At 36.3% G+C, this 16,434-nt stretch overlaps 1 protein-coding gene across 1 annotated transcript; it reads left to right on the top strand.

The window, feature by feature from the left end:
- Positions 1-7,874: 7,874 nt before the first annotated feature.
- LOC130988643 (uncharacterized) lies at positions 7,875-12,315 on the top strand. The gene is made up of 9 exons (XM_057912538.1): positions 7,875-8,274; positions 9,194-9,320; positions 9,461-9,561; positions 9,690-9,815; positions 9,927-10,047; positions 10,151-10,235; positions 11,204-11,317; positions 11,455-11,494; positions 11,936-12,315. Exons 1-9 carry the CDS (start codon positions 8,095-8,097, stop codon positions 12,086-12,088), a joined length of 1,047 nt encoding a protein of 348 aa, XP_057768521.1. The 5' UTR covers positions 7,875-8,094; the 3' UTR covers positions 12,089-12,315.
- Positions 12,316-16,434: the final 4,119 nt, after the last annotated feature.

Below are 16,434 nucleotides of genomic sequence, written 5' to 3'. Positions count from 1 at the left end.
GTTTTTTGAATATGTGGACTTTACATCCGGGCTTCTTGGACTTGGTTAAAGCTTCTTGGTCGACGCCGGTGGATAACTCCTGTCCCATCTATACGGTTATAATCAAGCTTAAGAGATTAAGAACGGAGATCCGGAACTGGAATAAAAGCACGTTTGGCAATGTGGATTTGATGATTATGGAGAAGCAGCAGGATCTGTTGGAGATTCAAGAGAAAATTGCTGTTGAGGGCTATACTGAAGATTTGTTTGACAAAGAGATTTTGGCGCAAGCTAGCATTAATGACATCCTTTCTCGGAAAAATTCTTTGTTGCAGCAGAAAAGTCGTGCAGCTTGGCTGCAAGATGGGGATCGGAATTCTAATTTCTTCCACAACATGCTCAGGTACAAGAAAAAACCTCACTTCATTTCTCACCTGACCATTGATGGTGATACGTGTGTTGATCAGAATAGAATTGGGAATCACATTGTGGATTTTTTCACTAATCTTTTCACTGAGAATTCGCATGTTCAAGCAAACATTGTGGAGGTTGAGGCTATTTTGGATCCGATTATTTCAGATCAACAAAATTCTTTGTTGTCCGCCATTCCTAACGAAGAAGAGATCACGACTACGGTCTTTCAAATGGATTCTAACAGTTCGCCGGGGCCGGATGGCTTCTCTGGGAAATTTTTCCATCATTGCTGGGACATCATCAAGAAAGATATTTGGCGTGCGGTCATTACCTTCTTCGTCAAATCTTATTTGCCTCTTGGATGTAACGCCAACACTCTCATTTTGATTCCTAAAAAGGATTCTGTTGTTTCGGTGGCTGACCTTAGACCAATAGTGCTTTCGAATTTCTTCTTCAAGATAATTTCGAAAGTTTTGGCGGTGCGGCTGAGTGTTGTTGCTGCTCAGCATGTGTCGAGTAATCAATTCGGTTTCATTAGCGGGAGATCGATACACGACTGTATCATGCTTGGTTCGGAGGGAATCAACTATTTGAGGCGGTCTAGCGGGGGTCAAAACATGGCGTGCAAAGTTGATATTTCTAAGGCGTTTGACACTCTGCGGTGGGATTTTCTTCTTAATGTCCTCAAAGTTTGTGGTTATACCAGCCAGTTTATTAAGTGGATTGAGGTTATTCTTTCTTCGGCCCGGCTCTCGATTCTGTATAATGGTGAACTCCGCGGTTTTTTTGGGTGTGAGGCAAGGAGATCCGTTATCGCCTATCTTGTTTGGAATCGCGGAAGATGCTCTTAGTGCTCTTTTACACAACTGTGTTCGCTCGGGTCATCTTGTTCCTATGCAATTCTGTAGAGGCGTGTTCTTTCCGACGCATCTTCTCTATGCAGATGACATTCTGATTTTCTGCAAGGCCACGAAAACCAATGCTCGAACTCTGCTTAAAGTTCTGAATTTTTATGCTGATATCTCTGGTCAGGTGTTCAGTCCTTCCAAATCTCAAATCATTTTCTCTGACCGCATTGCCGCGAGAACTAAAAGACAAGTGACGCGTATTTTGGCGCTCTCCACTGGCGATCTGCCCTTTACCTATTTGGAGGTCCCGATGTTTCGTGGCAAGCCCAAAGCTTTTCATCTTCAGGCGATTCATGATCGTATTGTGAATAAATTTGCTCGATGGAAGGGTCTTCAACTTTCCATGGCAGGAAGACTGTGCTTAATTAATTCGGTGATTAGTAGCTCTCTTACACACTCTATGATGGTGTTTAGATGGCCCCGTTCTCTTCTGAAAAATTTGGATACAAAATGTAGGAATTTTCTTTGGAATGGGGATACTAGTAAGCAACCTTCGTGTTCGGTTAGCTGGGATAGAGTTTGTGCTATAAAGGCTGAAGGAGGTCTTGGAGTTCGGTCGTTTTTGACTATGAACAAGAGTTTTCTTATGAAAATGGCGTGGAGGGTGATTGATGGCAATAGTTTTGGCTATGTATCATGAAACGCAGATATCTCACTTCTTTCTACAAAGTGAAAACTGTTGCTCCTTCTTCGATCTGGAGTGGGCTGCGTGAAAAGGTTGGCGACCTCATCTGGGATTCGTTCAGCTATATTGGCAAAGGTGACTCAACTCTCTTCTGGTTAGATGACTGGCTTGGGTATCGTCTTGCGGATAAATGTGGAGTTCCTTTCTATATGAAAAACTCTCTCAACCAGACGGTGGCGGATTATTTTTTTGATGGCATTTGGCATTTCACGCAGGAATTTGTTAATTCTTATCTGTTGGTGGTTTGTGACATTCTTTTGCTGCCTATTGGCAACTCGGATGTGCGTTTTTGGAAGCCTTCTTTGCAAGGCAAAGTAACCGCCGCCCTTGCCTTTTCGCATCATTGCCATAAATTTCCTAAGGTTTCTTGGGGAACTTGGATTTGGGAGCCCTTCATTCCTATCCGACGATCCTTGGTCTGCTGGCGTTTACTTCATGGAAGAATGCCGACGTATGATAGGCTAATTAAGCATGGCTTGATTATGCCGAACTGGTGCATTTTTTGTCAAAGGGATGCTGAAACGCCGGATCATATCCTCTGGAACTGTGATTCGGTGCGACCCAGTTGGCATACTTTCTGCATTTGGTTTGGTTTTCCGGAAGCTTTGAGTTCAGCTGACATTAATAGTTTTTTGGTTCTTGCTTGGGGTCGTAAGATGAGCACTCAAGTCAGTAAGTACTGGAAGGCTGGGATTATTGCTATGATATGGGCTATTTGGAATCAACGTAATAAGTGCATTTTCGATAACTACAAGTTTTGTTAGAGGCGGCTTCTTCATGTGGTGAGAGTGTCTTTCATGGAGATGGAGATGAACTTTAAGAAGCTTGGTCATATGGACAATAGTTGGGAGGACTATATGGTTCTTCGAAATATTGGAATTAAAGGCCGTGCTGCGCCGCCTCCGACCTTTATTTCCGTGAGTTGGTGGCCTCCAACGGCACCCTGGATGAAAGTCAACACGGACGGGTCTGCTCTGGGTGCCCCGGGGGCCTTAAGTTATGGAGGTGTGTTTAGAGATCACTGGGGATGGGTTAGAGGATGTTTTCACTATAAGCATAGCATGGGATATGCTTTCGAAGCGGAGCTGCTGGCGGTGATTACTGCAATCCGAATTGCACGGGCGAGAAACTGGAACAAACTCTGGATTGAATCGGATTCCACGTATGTTGTTGGGCTGCTTCGTAAGAGGTCTGAGGACGTTCCTTGGCGGTTTAAAGCTTCTTGGGCAGGCGTTTTGAGCTCTCTGACCTGGTTTCAACTGCAAATCACACATATTTATCGAGAAGGAAATCAGGTGGCGGATTTAATGGCGAATCCTTCACGGGAGGAGGGATGGTGGCCACATGAGATTGAATAAATTAAGCATGCTGCAAGACAAGATATGGCAGTTCACTCTTTTGTTCGTGTCTCTCGTTGATGCCGGGATCGTCTGCTGGAGTGTAGTAAACTTCTTGGAGGTGTTGCAGGGGGTGAGTCTGTTATGGCAGACTATCCCGTTTTGCATGGTTTTTGGGAAACAAAGTTGGCTTAGTACTTTGTTCGAACACATGGTGGGCTTTTTTGTTTGTTTGATTTTCTTGATTTTTGGGGGTGTTTTGGCTAGTTTCTTTTGCAGCGTTCGGTCGAGTAGTTGGTGGGCAAGTGATGCTGCGGTTTGGCTCGTTGATTCGCCGGTACATGCTCACAATTCCGGTGCCAATTCCTGGTCTTGCGTGGTTGTTACTCACGGGGTGGTTGACGCAGCTGGAGATCCTCTTGGCAGCGTAGTTTCTAGCGACGGCGTCATTCCAGCCGAAACTACTAGCCTTTTTCCTTCGGTTCTTGTGTGGGTGGTAAGCTCGACGACGGAGTATAACCGGCCGTTTGTTTATCACCTCAGTTCGGGTCTTGGTTTTGAGGTTAGCTCACGGCGACGGCGTATCACCGACTGTGTTGCTTTCTTATGTTCGTTTGTTTGGTTTGAGCTAACGGCGACGGAGTCTTGCCGGTCGTTTAGCTCTCTTCTTTGGGCTTTTTGGCGACGGCGTATAACCGGCCATCTTGCCTCTTCTCGGTGTTTCTTTTTCTTTTGTTTGTCTTTCTTGTTTGAGCTAACGGCGACGAAGTCTAACCGGCCGTATAGTTCTCTTCTCTGGGCTTTTTGGCGACGGCGTATAACTGGCCATCTTGCCTATGTTTTGCCGTTTCTGTGGGGTGAGAGCTGGGTTGGTTTGGGGACGATGGTTAGGCCGGAGTTCCGGAAACTTACCCTTCCGCTCTCTTCCACCTTTTTTTGTTTTTTTAGACGGGTACTCTTTTTCCATTCTACGGTTTTTCCCTCTGGGTTTTCCGTAGAATGGTTTTAACGAGGCCCGGCCCTTAGTCTGTTTTTCTTGTGCTTTCAAGGGTTTTTCTTAGGTTTTCTTTTTTCTTTTTCAATAAAATCGCATTTAATAAAATAGGGGATGACTAAAATAAAAACACTTCTTAAAATATAAATTATAAACAACTTTCAGCCCTTAGATCATCAAGATCTATGGTTGATTCGTAACCCTGTTGGATGAATTCGTGGTCCTGAGTTCGAATCCAAAGGTAGCAAATTCATAGAATCTGCCAACTTGACCACCCTTTAATGTTTCGAGCATAACTTCTTTAATTCAACTCTAAATAATGAACGATCGATTGTATTAAAAAGCCAAGTTCAGATACCTTTCCATCAAGATATTGTGGAGCTTCATATATATTCTAAGTAGCCGAAAAGTTATGGAAGTTTCAATCAGCACAAAAACTAAAAAGTCTTTTTTTTTAGTATTGGTGATTTCTAGTCTTTTTGTGGACATCAAATACTGTTGGTGGACGAAAAAAGTACTCCATCCGTCCATAAAAAACAGTCCTATTAAGAGACGACATTAATTTTAATAAAATAGTTATTGTATTGTGAGTGGAGAAAATGTCTCACTTAAAAAGTTGTGTTTATAATGATAATTAATTGTATTGTAAGTGGATAATAGGGTCCACCATGTGATCGATAATTTCAAAAATAGAAAGATGCTAATTTTTGTGGACATCCCAAAATAACAAAAAAGACTATTTTTTGTGGACGGACGGAATAAATATACCGATATCATGTTTCAAAACAAAGGCCCATTTTTTATTATCCAAATCTTTTTTAGTATGTTTACCACCTCCTAGGTGGGATATTTAATGTAAATCTTATTTTTTTTTCTTAATTGTTACTAATATATTAAATTATCACAATTTCACTCTTTTATCATAACTTAACTAATTAAATTAGTGAAATTTTATTCTCATATAATAATTTTTTATAGCAAATAATTTAATATATGTAATCAAACATAATAATAATACTTACACAACGCAATTTTTATACTAGTTATATAAAATAGTGAAAATTAACAGTTGTCCCCCAAATATATTTTCAATAAATTATAGCCAAAATTAAGTGTTTTGGATGGAATTACTCCAACCCTTTATTTCTTCTACGTAAAAATGCACAACCTCTCTCTCCCTTACTTTTGCACTCTCTATATCTCTAAAACCCTAGTTCATCTGTCGCACCTCCACTGCTCTGAATCTCTGATCCTTCTGTTGCACCGTTAAAACTTTTGCTCTGACGCCACCGATATAGTACCATGTACTCCTATCACTTTCTTATTTTTTTTAAATCTCTCTCTATCTCTCGCTATCCTCTATCTCCAACAACCCTTTCTATCTTAGATGAGTTCCAAGACTTCCAAATCTATGAGAATTATGACATACAAATTCAGATCTAAAAATATATGGAACGAAATGTTACGAATTCGTATAATTCATTCCAAAATCTGTCGTGTCACCCGAAGGAATGAAATGGGCCAACGTGCCATTATCCCCATCCATGCCATTCGTACCAAGATCTGTCAAGCAAGAATTCGTGCGAATGAAACCATTAGCACCATTCATCCAACCATCCCGAGGTCTGTACCACATATGTGAAGAACAAGTGGCACGAAAAAATAATTTTATTCCAACCGTGAAGAGTTTGTAGCCGGAGACGTATTGGGAATGATGACAATAATCTCTAGTTTTCCAATTCATCACCACCGTCCATGCACGACACTTTCCTCCAAGGCAAGAAAGTGAAGGAAATGATGAAAAATGAAAATTTAATTGTAATATTTTGTGTTGATTTGATCATATGATTTATACCTGTATTATTTGGAAAATTAAGAAAATGAATAAAATGTTGATTTGAATTTTGTTCTTCAATTATAGTTGGATTTGTTAGAATAAACTACAAGACTATAATTTTTTTATTGCGCTATATTTGTGGGACGAATGGAATAGAATGACATATTTGTACAATTCATCCCAAGGTTGGCATGACAGACTTTGACATGAATAGTATGAAATAACATATTCGCACCATTCGTTACAAGTGCTGGCGCAACAGACTTTGACATAAATGGTGTGAAATCTAATATTTATACCATTTGTGCTAATTGCTAGTACAAACTACAAGGCTATAGTTTTTTTGTTGAAAAAGTTGCGCTATTTTTGTAGGACAAATGGTACAAAATGATCTATTCGTGCCAACACTTGCGCGACAGACCTTGGGACGAAAGGTACAACCTGGCTTATTCTTACCATTCGTCCCAACATTTAGCACGACAAACCTTGTAACGAATGGTACGGACATGCCATTAAGTATCATTCGTCCCAGGTGATGTTGAGACAATTGTTGGAACGAGTTGTATGAATCAACAGAAAATAACACGAAATACCACAAATTTGAAATAACACAAATTCGAAACAACATTTTATTCATTAGAAATAAGCCTAAATGCCTGGACTAAATCTACAATTGTTTGAAATGGATTCCGTCGGTTGCGCCAGTGAATCCTTATTTCTGGGCATGTATTATAGGATAGGCTGGACAGTATCCGCTAACGTAAACATCCTCGAACGGTGCTAAATAAATACTCCCTCTATCCACCAATTCATGTCCTACTTGTTCGTCCACCAATTCATATCCTACCCATTTTTAGTAACTATTTATATATTTTTTAATTGGTGGGTCCCAATGAACAATACACTTTTTCTCTACTCAACTAATAAACAATACACTTTGTGGGTTCCTTTCTGCACTCAACTAATAAACAATACACTTTATGAGTCCCTTTTTTCACTCAAATAATAATCAATACACTTTTTTTAAAACCCGTATTTCCTCCCCTAGGTCATGAAATGGTGGACGGAGGGAGTATTTCGTACCATTCATGCCACACATATGTGCGCAGATCTATGAACGAACGGAATGGATGGTGCCAACGGGTCCATTTAGGCCATCCATTTATCTGGCTGAAACTCCGGATTTTGAAATGGATGGTACGAATTCGTACAATTTCATTCCATGCAGTTGCATCTCATAAGTTTTGTAGATCTGGAACTACTGTAACTCTTGGAAAGTTCATCGAATTCTGTAGAAGAGGTTGTCGGGTATAGAGAGGGAAGCTTATCAGAAATAATAAAAGAGAGCAATTCGGTGGCGCAGCTCGACAACGCGATGGGAGGATTAGGGATTCAACGACGCGAAGATGTTGACGACTTCAGAGTGGTGGCTGCACAGTAGAAGAATTGAGGTTTAAGAAAAACACTGAGAACAAAGAAGAAAGAGAGAGCTCATGTTATCTGTACGTATAAGAGAAAATGGCGTGGATAATTTCGTATATTGTATGACATAAAATTTTTGATACTCGTATAATATTAATAAATAATTAAATTTTAAATATAAAAAATTCTTTAAAATAATTTTTTTTAATTAAGATTAAATTTTAAATATAAAAAATACTTTAAAATAACTTTTGTTTTAATAAAATTATGTCTTAGGTGCTTCGCGTGGGGGCAAAACTAGTTGTTTAAAAATGTTGTTAGAATTTATAAATTTATTTGGGTCTTTTGGTAATATATAGAAAGTTCATTGGCGAAATATGAAATGAAAACAAAAAGCGTGACGGCCGGAAACAAACACGAAGGGGAAGTGCGTCAAGTGTAGACTCGAAAGATCTATAATCCCACTTCTCATTTACCTTGAAGGAGCAACAAACAAACTATTACCGGCTTCAGACAAGATGGGTGGCGGAGATGGAGAGGATCCGCAGAAGTTGAAGCGAATTGCGGCGGCGGCCTACGATTACGACAACGACTCACGCTGGGCGGATTATTGGTCGAATATTCTCATTCCGCCGCACTTGGCCTCCCGCAACGACGTCGTCAACCACTACAAGCGCAAGTTCTACCAGCGTTACATCGTAAGATCTCTTTTCGATGTGATTTTGCGCCAGGGTTTTATCGGGATTTAATTGTTTTTTCGCCGATTGAACCTTGTTGATTATATTCAAGACTAATCAGGATTTATTTTCGGGCTTAATTTTCGTTGTTTTTTCTTTACTTTCTTACTTGATGCTTTCTTCTAGCGTGGGAATTGAAAAGATATTTAAGATCCTTGCACTGTTCAAGTTATATTTTTCGGTTTTTTTTTTTTTTTTTTTTTTTTTTTTTTTTTTTTTTTAATATGGTGTGGACTTAATTCCGATGCAGAAATTTTTGGAAATTGAACTATTTTCTTGCTGTATAGCTTGTGAGGTTCCGGTTGTTATCATTTTCGAGCTTCATATTTGCGTCCTCAACTTCCTTCACTGTTTTGATGAGTGTGAAAATGCCCATTTGAGTGTAGTCCGAAGTTATTATTGTCACTAGACTCTAGACATAAATGGTGCCAGAATTACCTTTTGTGTTGAGTGATAAGTGGGATAATAGAATTATTGCTTGATGTATTTCTATCATGTATGTAAGGCATTGGATTGAGTATTTGAAGGATAAGATGGACAAACAAGTTCAAAATTAATCAATTCATCAATGTAAATGGTAGATTAGCTTAGATTATGTTTATTTATCCATCCTATCACTCAAAGTAAACAACCCATGGGAGTCTTATTTCTCTATGGTCATTTGAGGAGGGAGGGATTTGATATGTAGGGTGCGTTTACTTTGATGGATAAATTTATCATGAGAAAAGGAGAGATAACAAAAATTTATGCCTTCAAATGCCTCCTTTCTTTTCCCACATTTTATACAAAAGAGAAGTTCACCATTTTTCCTTCCTTATTTTCTAGTTCTACTTGATGTTTTTACGCCATGTTTCTTATTTATTTGTTTTTTAATGTTCAGGATCCTGATCTAGTTGTAGAGCCAATGACGACCAGCAGCTCATCCCAGTCGGCAACAACATCAAACCCAACACAGCAATCCTCATCATCAACTGCTCACACCAGTGATACTCGCCAAAGGAGTTCAGGTCTCAGACTCTCAGTCATAATTTCCACCTTTTACCTAGGACGGGATTGAACTTTCACTTTATTTAGTGTTATCAGTCTTATGTTTTTTTGTAGAAGCTAATTATTCTTTGATGTGAAACGATGGAAAATCATCTTGTAGGGTCCTCTAGTAGAACATCAGGGACCTCAACTACTCCACCTACCAGTTCTACATCGTTGCGTTGGGATCAGCAAACAATTCAATTTTCTGTCAATGCTTGGGTATGTTAGATTCCTTGGTATTGAGATGTGAAAGACTTCATCATCTTTAAGCTGATGGGGTTTGCTGCTAGTTTTGGGGTGGAGTATTGTTTTAGTATTTCATGTTGATTTACATGTTTTATTGGCAGGTCTTAGCCGTGGCAGTCCTTTCAATTTTTCCAATTGTTCCGAGGAATCTCTCAAATCGGGCATACCGGCTTTCCTTTTTTGGGACTGCATGCTCTTCCTTGTATTCATTGTATTCTCTATACGGGGTAATGTTCTAGATTAGCCCATTTCCCAAATATGTAATTGCTAATGCTCTAGATTGTAGACAATTTGTAAGTGCACCATTTGTGCTTGGTATAACTAATCAATGTTTGCAGAAACCTAGAGCATGGAACTTGCAGGCTTTGCAAGTGTGGTTCCAGTCGGTGGTAGTCACCAAAGATTTTATGTACTCAATCTACTGCCTTACCTTCGTCAGTTCACATCTGTGTCTCAAATGTTAGTCTTACCTACTACTTATTTCTGGTATTTCTGTCTTTTGTTGCTTGATATATGATGCTTCTATTCAAGGTAAATAAGTTGGTTATTTAATTCTTGGCAGTTGCTTTACTTCCTATAATGTGCCGGGCCCTTGAATATGTTGCAAAGTTCCTGAGGACTAACTTTAGTAGATCAACCTTATACAGGTAAGAAAGCCTGTACTTGTCTTGCAGTTGCTCCAAATACACTTTCTTAGCTATAATTGTCCTGTGTCCTGCTTTGCAATGCGAACTTTGAAATAGGATTGGGTAGCTAAATTGTCCTGTGTCCTGACACCTCTTGTAATGAACCATAAATATGATTAAAATGGGGCTAGCTATGGGTTGGGTAGTAATATATGGAGGTTATTGTCGGAAAATACCTGAAGTTTGTCAATTTTTTGGTTAATATCATAACGTTTTTTTTATTGCCAGAAAATACATGAATTTAAGATTGATATCGTCCCACGGACAACAATTTCGCCCAAGTTTAAGCAACGCTGCGGACTAGTAATAGGGCAGAATAGGGCAATTTCGCCCAAATTCAATCTGAATAGTTCCATGACTTGTCATTCCTCATTGCGACATTAGATTGAATTTGGATGAAATTGCCCACCGTGGGACGATTCAGAATCAATCTTAAATTCATGTATTTTTTGGCAAAAAGAAGGTCATGATATAAACTAGAAAATTGGCAAACTTTGGGTATTTTCCAGCAATAACCCCTAATATATTCTTTGTGATAAATACATTAGTGGATGTTTGATTGTCTCGTGAATTGTCTAGTATAGGGAGAAGAAAGGAAAATGTTGGAAAAGCTTAGGTGAATTATATCACATGTTATTTGTTCCTATCCTCAAAGCTTTTACAAGCTAGGATTATGGGGGTTTGTACTCACTAGATTTTAATGAAACTGTAGAGAGTCCTGGCTTTCTAAGTCTCTTGGGTAGCCCTCCCAGCTCTTTGAGCTGTATCCCTAGGGTTATGCCTTAATACCTTGTATATTCTCTTCTGTTTATTTATTTTTTGTTTATCCACCGAAAAAATGGTACAACATTGATGCATGGCACACACTTGTCATTTTGGAAGGCCGTTTCTTGGACATGTTAGTGACTTATTTGGTGGGACTTTTACAGGAAATACTTGGAAGATGCTTGCATTTGGGTAGAATCCAATGCAACTACCCTTAACATCCTCTCCTCACAGGCTGAAATTGGACTTGGGTTCCTTCTGATTATATCTCTGTTATCGTCAGTACTTCTAGTTGCCCTTCATTATACATTTACTTCAATTCATATTTGTTTCATAGTTTTTCTCTAAAAATGATAATAAAAACTCCCATTGCTTGCTGTGATATGTTCTTGCTCACCACAAATTTTATCTACAGGTGGCAGCGTAACATTATACAAGCATTTATGTACTGGCAGGTGATAATCTCCCTTTATATTTTATTTCTTTGGGTTTAAGAACTTGTTTTACTACTGGTCAACTTGCAGCTACCAACAGTTTGTATTAAATTTCTCTCCTTTCAAGTCCATGGGTTCTCTGGGTATTGGTGGGACAGATACGTAGGCTCCAGTTCTTATGGTTTCGAGTTTCCAGTAATAGTATATAATGGTTCAATTTATTTCTCTCTTTTTGTCATCCTCATTTAGGAGGCTTTATATAGACTGGCTTTCGGGTTGGTGGTACCTATAGCTGATCTTTGTCGGAGAGATACCGTAATAGTATTCTACTCTGCTATAAAGTGCTAATGTTGTTAACAGGATAGACGGGTTTTTTTTATATATTTTATTCTCGAATGATACTCTGTTAAATCAAAATTGTAAAGAAGCTTTTACAATGTTTGGGATATCTTTCTTTGGCAGCTCCTGAAGCTTATGTACCATGCTCCTGCCACTGCTAGTTACCACCGAAGTGTATGGTCTAACATTTGGCGAACAACGAATCCATTAATCCAGCGCTACGCCCCGTTTTTGAACACTCCAATGGCAACCGTTCAGAAATGGTGGTTAAGGTGAAGTCTTGAGAGGAAGAGATCACTGGGAAAGAAGTAATCTTGAGAAGGCTGATGGCTGTAACAGCCACTCAGACATAGCGATTTGATTCGATAATGTCCACTATTTTGTATTTTTGACTAAAGCAGTACTAAATCTTACTCATCAATGTCAACTAATAATCACTTAAGACTTGGCTTCTTCTATAGTTCCCAGTTACTGATGAATTGACCAGAAGGGATTTTATTCCACTTGGTTCTGTAGCTTTATTTTTACAATCAGTCCTTACATATGGTTTATCATTTTTTTTTGGTCAAGAAAAGAGAATTTATTGAAAAAACGTCAAAGGTACCAGAGGTACCTACAAATTGATACAGGAAGCAATCGAGAACTCGCTTGAGCACCACACAGTGAAACTAACATCCAACACGAGTACCTACATATGGTTTATCATATCTTTTTTCTTACAGATGGTCACAATTCCTTTGTTCATTTACTGTGACTTGCAGTATATTATTAGGGAATTTAGGGGACTTTACTTTGCATGACCATATGATGATATTTTAGCTTGAATTTAAAAAAAATATATAACTCGTACTTATTCACATTGTGTACTTAAGTTCGTGTCAGATTTTTTGGGTAGCTAAAATTGATGTGGATCGCCCGAAAGCTGATCTTTATATGTTTAATTTTTTTAAAAATAAATAATCATATTCTTGTAATAAAAATTTGTCATATTTTTTAAATCATGGCATTTCGCCTTAATTTGGATACAAAAATTAGTGTTATTTTAACGTAAGTTTGCATAAAATCTAACTTTAACTTTGTTTCCTATATAAATTGTATATAAATTTAATATAAATGACTATCTTTCTTTCACTTTTATATAATAGATGTTTGTTATTAACTGTTGAAAAAATTAAAACATATTCTACAAGTATCAAAATGTTATTATCGAATTAAAAAGTAAACTATTAAAATTTAAAAATCAATTATTAAGAAAATGTTCGGTTAATCGGGCCAACCCACTCGGGCTCGGACTATTTTCGGTTCGGGCCATTCGGGTTAAATTTTTTCGGGCTAAAGATTTTCAGCCCTAGCTCACCTTTTTTATCGGTCTATTCGGGTCGACCCGTCGGTTTTGAGCTTTTTTGACATCCCTATGTATTACCGTATTATCGATTATGAATAGTATTTAAATGAGATTTTCTTGAGAAAAAGAAAATGAAAATAAAACTAACAACCCTTGCAAACACAAGACGCAAATTAAAGGCCGAGCCTCATCATCAAAATCTCTACAGAGAAAATCTAGTGAGAAAAATTATATAAGAGAGAAAAAGATACTCGTCTATTACAACGGGAAATTCAAAAAACAAAAAGTTTTGCCGAATAAAATTCAAATACAAAACACAATAGACACCAAAGGAGCTAGACTCCCCATGGATCCAAACCTCAGCGCACCAAGTATTTGTGAAAAATCCATCGAGCCCCGGCCCCCAATCCATCCTCCAAAATCGCAACATAGTAAAAGCAAAACCAATGCAAAGCTAAAAGGATGAAATAGTTGTTCAAATGCGTCATAAAATAGATGAGGAACAACAACCATTTCTTCTGAAACCAAGCATGTAAACGTTCCATAATCTGCTCGGTAAAATGTCCAAAGTATGTTCAAAACTTATGGAACATCTACAGTTGATTCATCACTTTTTTAAATAAATTTAAGGTTATGAGTTAAACTTTTAATTTTTAAAATTCCGACATTTACAGAGCAAATTCAGGTGAATTGGTCGGGGTCACTGGGTCAGTGAATAATCCATCTACATGGTGAGACTACCCACAGTCGTGGTGACACTCATCCAACTCAACCTTATTAAACTTTTTAATAAAATATTTATTTCCCTCTCATCCACCTACACAACCCAAACTATATATTTTTTCTTTTCACTTTATTTTTAATTATCTAATATCTAAAATAAAATATAAATCAAAATCACATATTTATTTATTATATTTAAGAAAATAAAATAAATATTTATTTATTTTTAAAAAAAAATTATAATCATATTATAATTAAACATTGTCATATACTATAATTGAATGTGAAATTATTAGGAAGAGATGAATTTAATTTGTGTGTGGGAATATAATAAAACTAAGCTACATTTATAGAGTTAAAATTAATAAGAATTTTAATATTTTATTTATAAAAAATTGTAATTAAATTATATTTATAAAAGAAATTAAACACCAATGAAAATATGCCATGTGGCACAACATAAATTTGGATGGCAGGATGACCTTGGGGCGGCTGAGCTCCCAGGTCACACATTTTTCTTGACTTTCCATTTAATTTATTTTTTTTCATAAAATTTGTCTTTTCTTGGTGACCCCCAACTAGTGTCACCGTTGTGGGTCGTCTGAGGAGGGATGCATAGGAGTTTTTTTGCGTTTTTTGTATAGGTAAATAGGTTATATTTAGAGTAAATATATACCGTTTATCGTTCTAACGTTCAGGTGTTTTTACAATAATGTCTTAAATTGGTATGGAACGTTTCAAACATATTTACAATTAACTCATGACAATCTAAAAAAAATGATTTATTTTCCTTTCCAATTTCTCACAATAGATTCAATTGTTTGTTTTTGTTTTAATCTTTAAACTTTATCTATGCGAACTATATATTTTTCCATATTTCTTGCGTTTCACCCAATTATGCATGTTCACTGGAAATTCAATAAGGAGGATGACTCCGTATGTGTGCTTTTCTTTTTCGGTGATGTTAGTTTATTTAATGAGTTTGCCACCAATATGTAGTTGACATTATAATTTATTTGATGAGTTGCCTAAATGAAAAAAAAAAAAAATGTTTTTGAGATTTTCGTTATTTCTATAATTCCACATGAGTAATTGGCTTGGATTTCAGGCTTGCCAGCTTGCAAAATGGGCCCAAATCTGGTAGTCGGAACATAATAGTGAGCTCGTTTGAAAAGCTAGGTACCAATTTGTCAATATAATTTATCTTAGGACATGATTGTAAAAAGGTTCAATTATCTGGATGACAAGTGATATTTACCAAAATATTTAATACTATGATAGATAGTTGGATGATAAGTGCTATTTACCGAAACTAGTAGAGACTAATGTGTATTCACACGGAAAAATAAATTATTTTAATACATAATTTTCTATGAGTGTAAGTTATATTTATTTTATTTTATAATAAATTTATTATTTTAGTATATTTTTTGAACAAATTACTGAATAACGTTTGAAAATAGAAAAAAAAGTAATCTAAATTTAATACATAAAAAATAATTTTAATTAATTCAACATCACCTAATTTTGTCGTCATCAGACAAAAAAATGACCAAAAAGAAAAAAAAATTGATATACAATTCATGTTTATTTTCTAGGTTTCATATTTACATAAATAATTTTAATTCCAAGGATTCTAGTAATTTAAACTTCTAATAAAACTAATAAATAAATCTTAAATCATAATATATTTTTAGATTTAATATATTTATAATATATTAAATTATACAATTAACCTTGAATTAAGTATATATGAAAAAATATATAGACAAATAAAAATTTATAAAACAAGGCTCTTTTATAATTGCTATAGATATTTAATATGACATGGCCTCCATTCGAGACATATTTTATGTGTAATGAATGGTTGTGATTGTGTTTTTCAGTTTAAGACTATACGTGTAAAGAGAGAACTTTTTAGTCTGTTCTGGTCTGGATAAAAATTTATTATTAATTGTGGTTGTGTTTTTCAGTTTAAGACTATACGTTTAAAGAGAGAACTTTTTATTCTGTCTAGTCTGGATAAAAATTTATATTAATTTGATTTGGGTCGATTTACTTTGATGAAATATGAGATAAAATATATATTTTTATTATTTCTCCACCAGTTTTACATATTTATTATAATAATAATAATAAAATCGGAGCAACGTGAAATATTTTTTTGAGCAACTCATTTTCCTCCAATATTGAACAATATTATCTTTCGATAGTGATGTGAAATAATTTCTCATTTTTTCATCTCTATTAAATATAAAATAAAAATTAAAAAAATAATATTTTCTCATTTTTTTTCATTCATAATTTTTCAAGGTAAAATTTTATAATCAAGCTAAACGCACCCTTATTTTTATAATCAATTTCTCCTAGCTAGCATCATCAGACAATTACTCTTGGAAACCAATCTAGATTGACGTGGCAGTTTGTGCATCGAGTATTGCCCAAATTATGGTTAATGCACGCACTATCAAAAATGACATCCTATTTTCCCATGTGCTTTTTTTGGCCTATAAAAGAACCTCTACTTTATACCATAATAAACTCAAAGCTAAAA

The sequence above is a fragment of the Salvia miltiorrhiza genome, chromosome 6 (assembly GCF_028751815.1).
Source record: "Salvia miltiorrhiza cultivar Shanhuang (shh) chromosome 6, IMPLAD_Smil_shh, whole genome shotgun sequence".
Classification (NCBI taxonomy): Eukaryota; Viridiplantae; Streptophyta; class Magnoliopsida; order Lamiales; family Lamiaceae; genus Salvia; species Salvia miltiorrhiza.
Note: the sequence above shows the minus strand (reverse complement) of the source record. Positions and strands in the feature narration are given on the sequence as shown.

Coding starts and splice junctions, on each gene's coding strand:
- LOC130988643 (XM_057912538.1), top strand. CDS start 8,095: ATGGGTGGCGGAGATGGAGAGGATCCGCAGAAGTTGAAGCGAATTGCG. Junction 9,321..9,460: donor TACTCGCCAAAGGAGTTCAG/GTCTCAGACTCT, acceptor ATCATCTTGTAG/GGTCCTCTAGTAGAACATCA. Junction 11,318..11,454: donor CTGATTATATCTCTGTTATC/GTCAGTACTTCT, acceptor TTTTATCTACAG/GTGGCAGCGTAACATTATAC.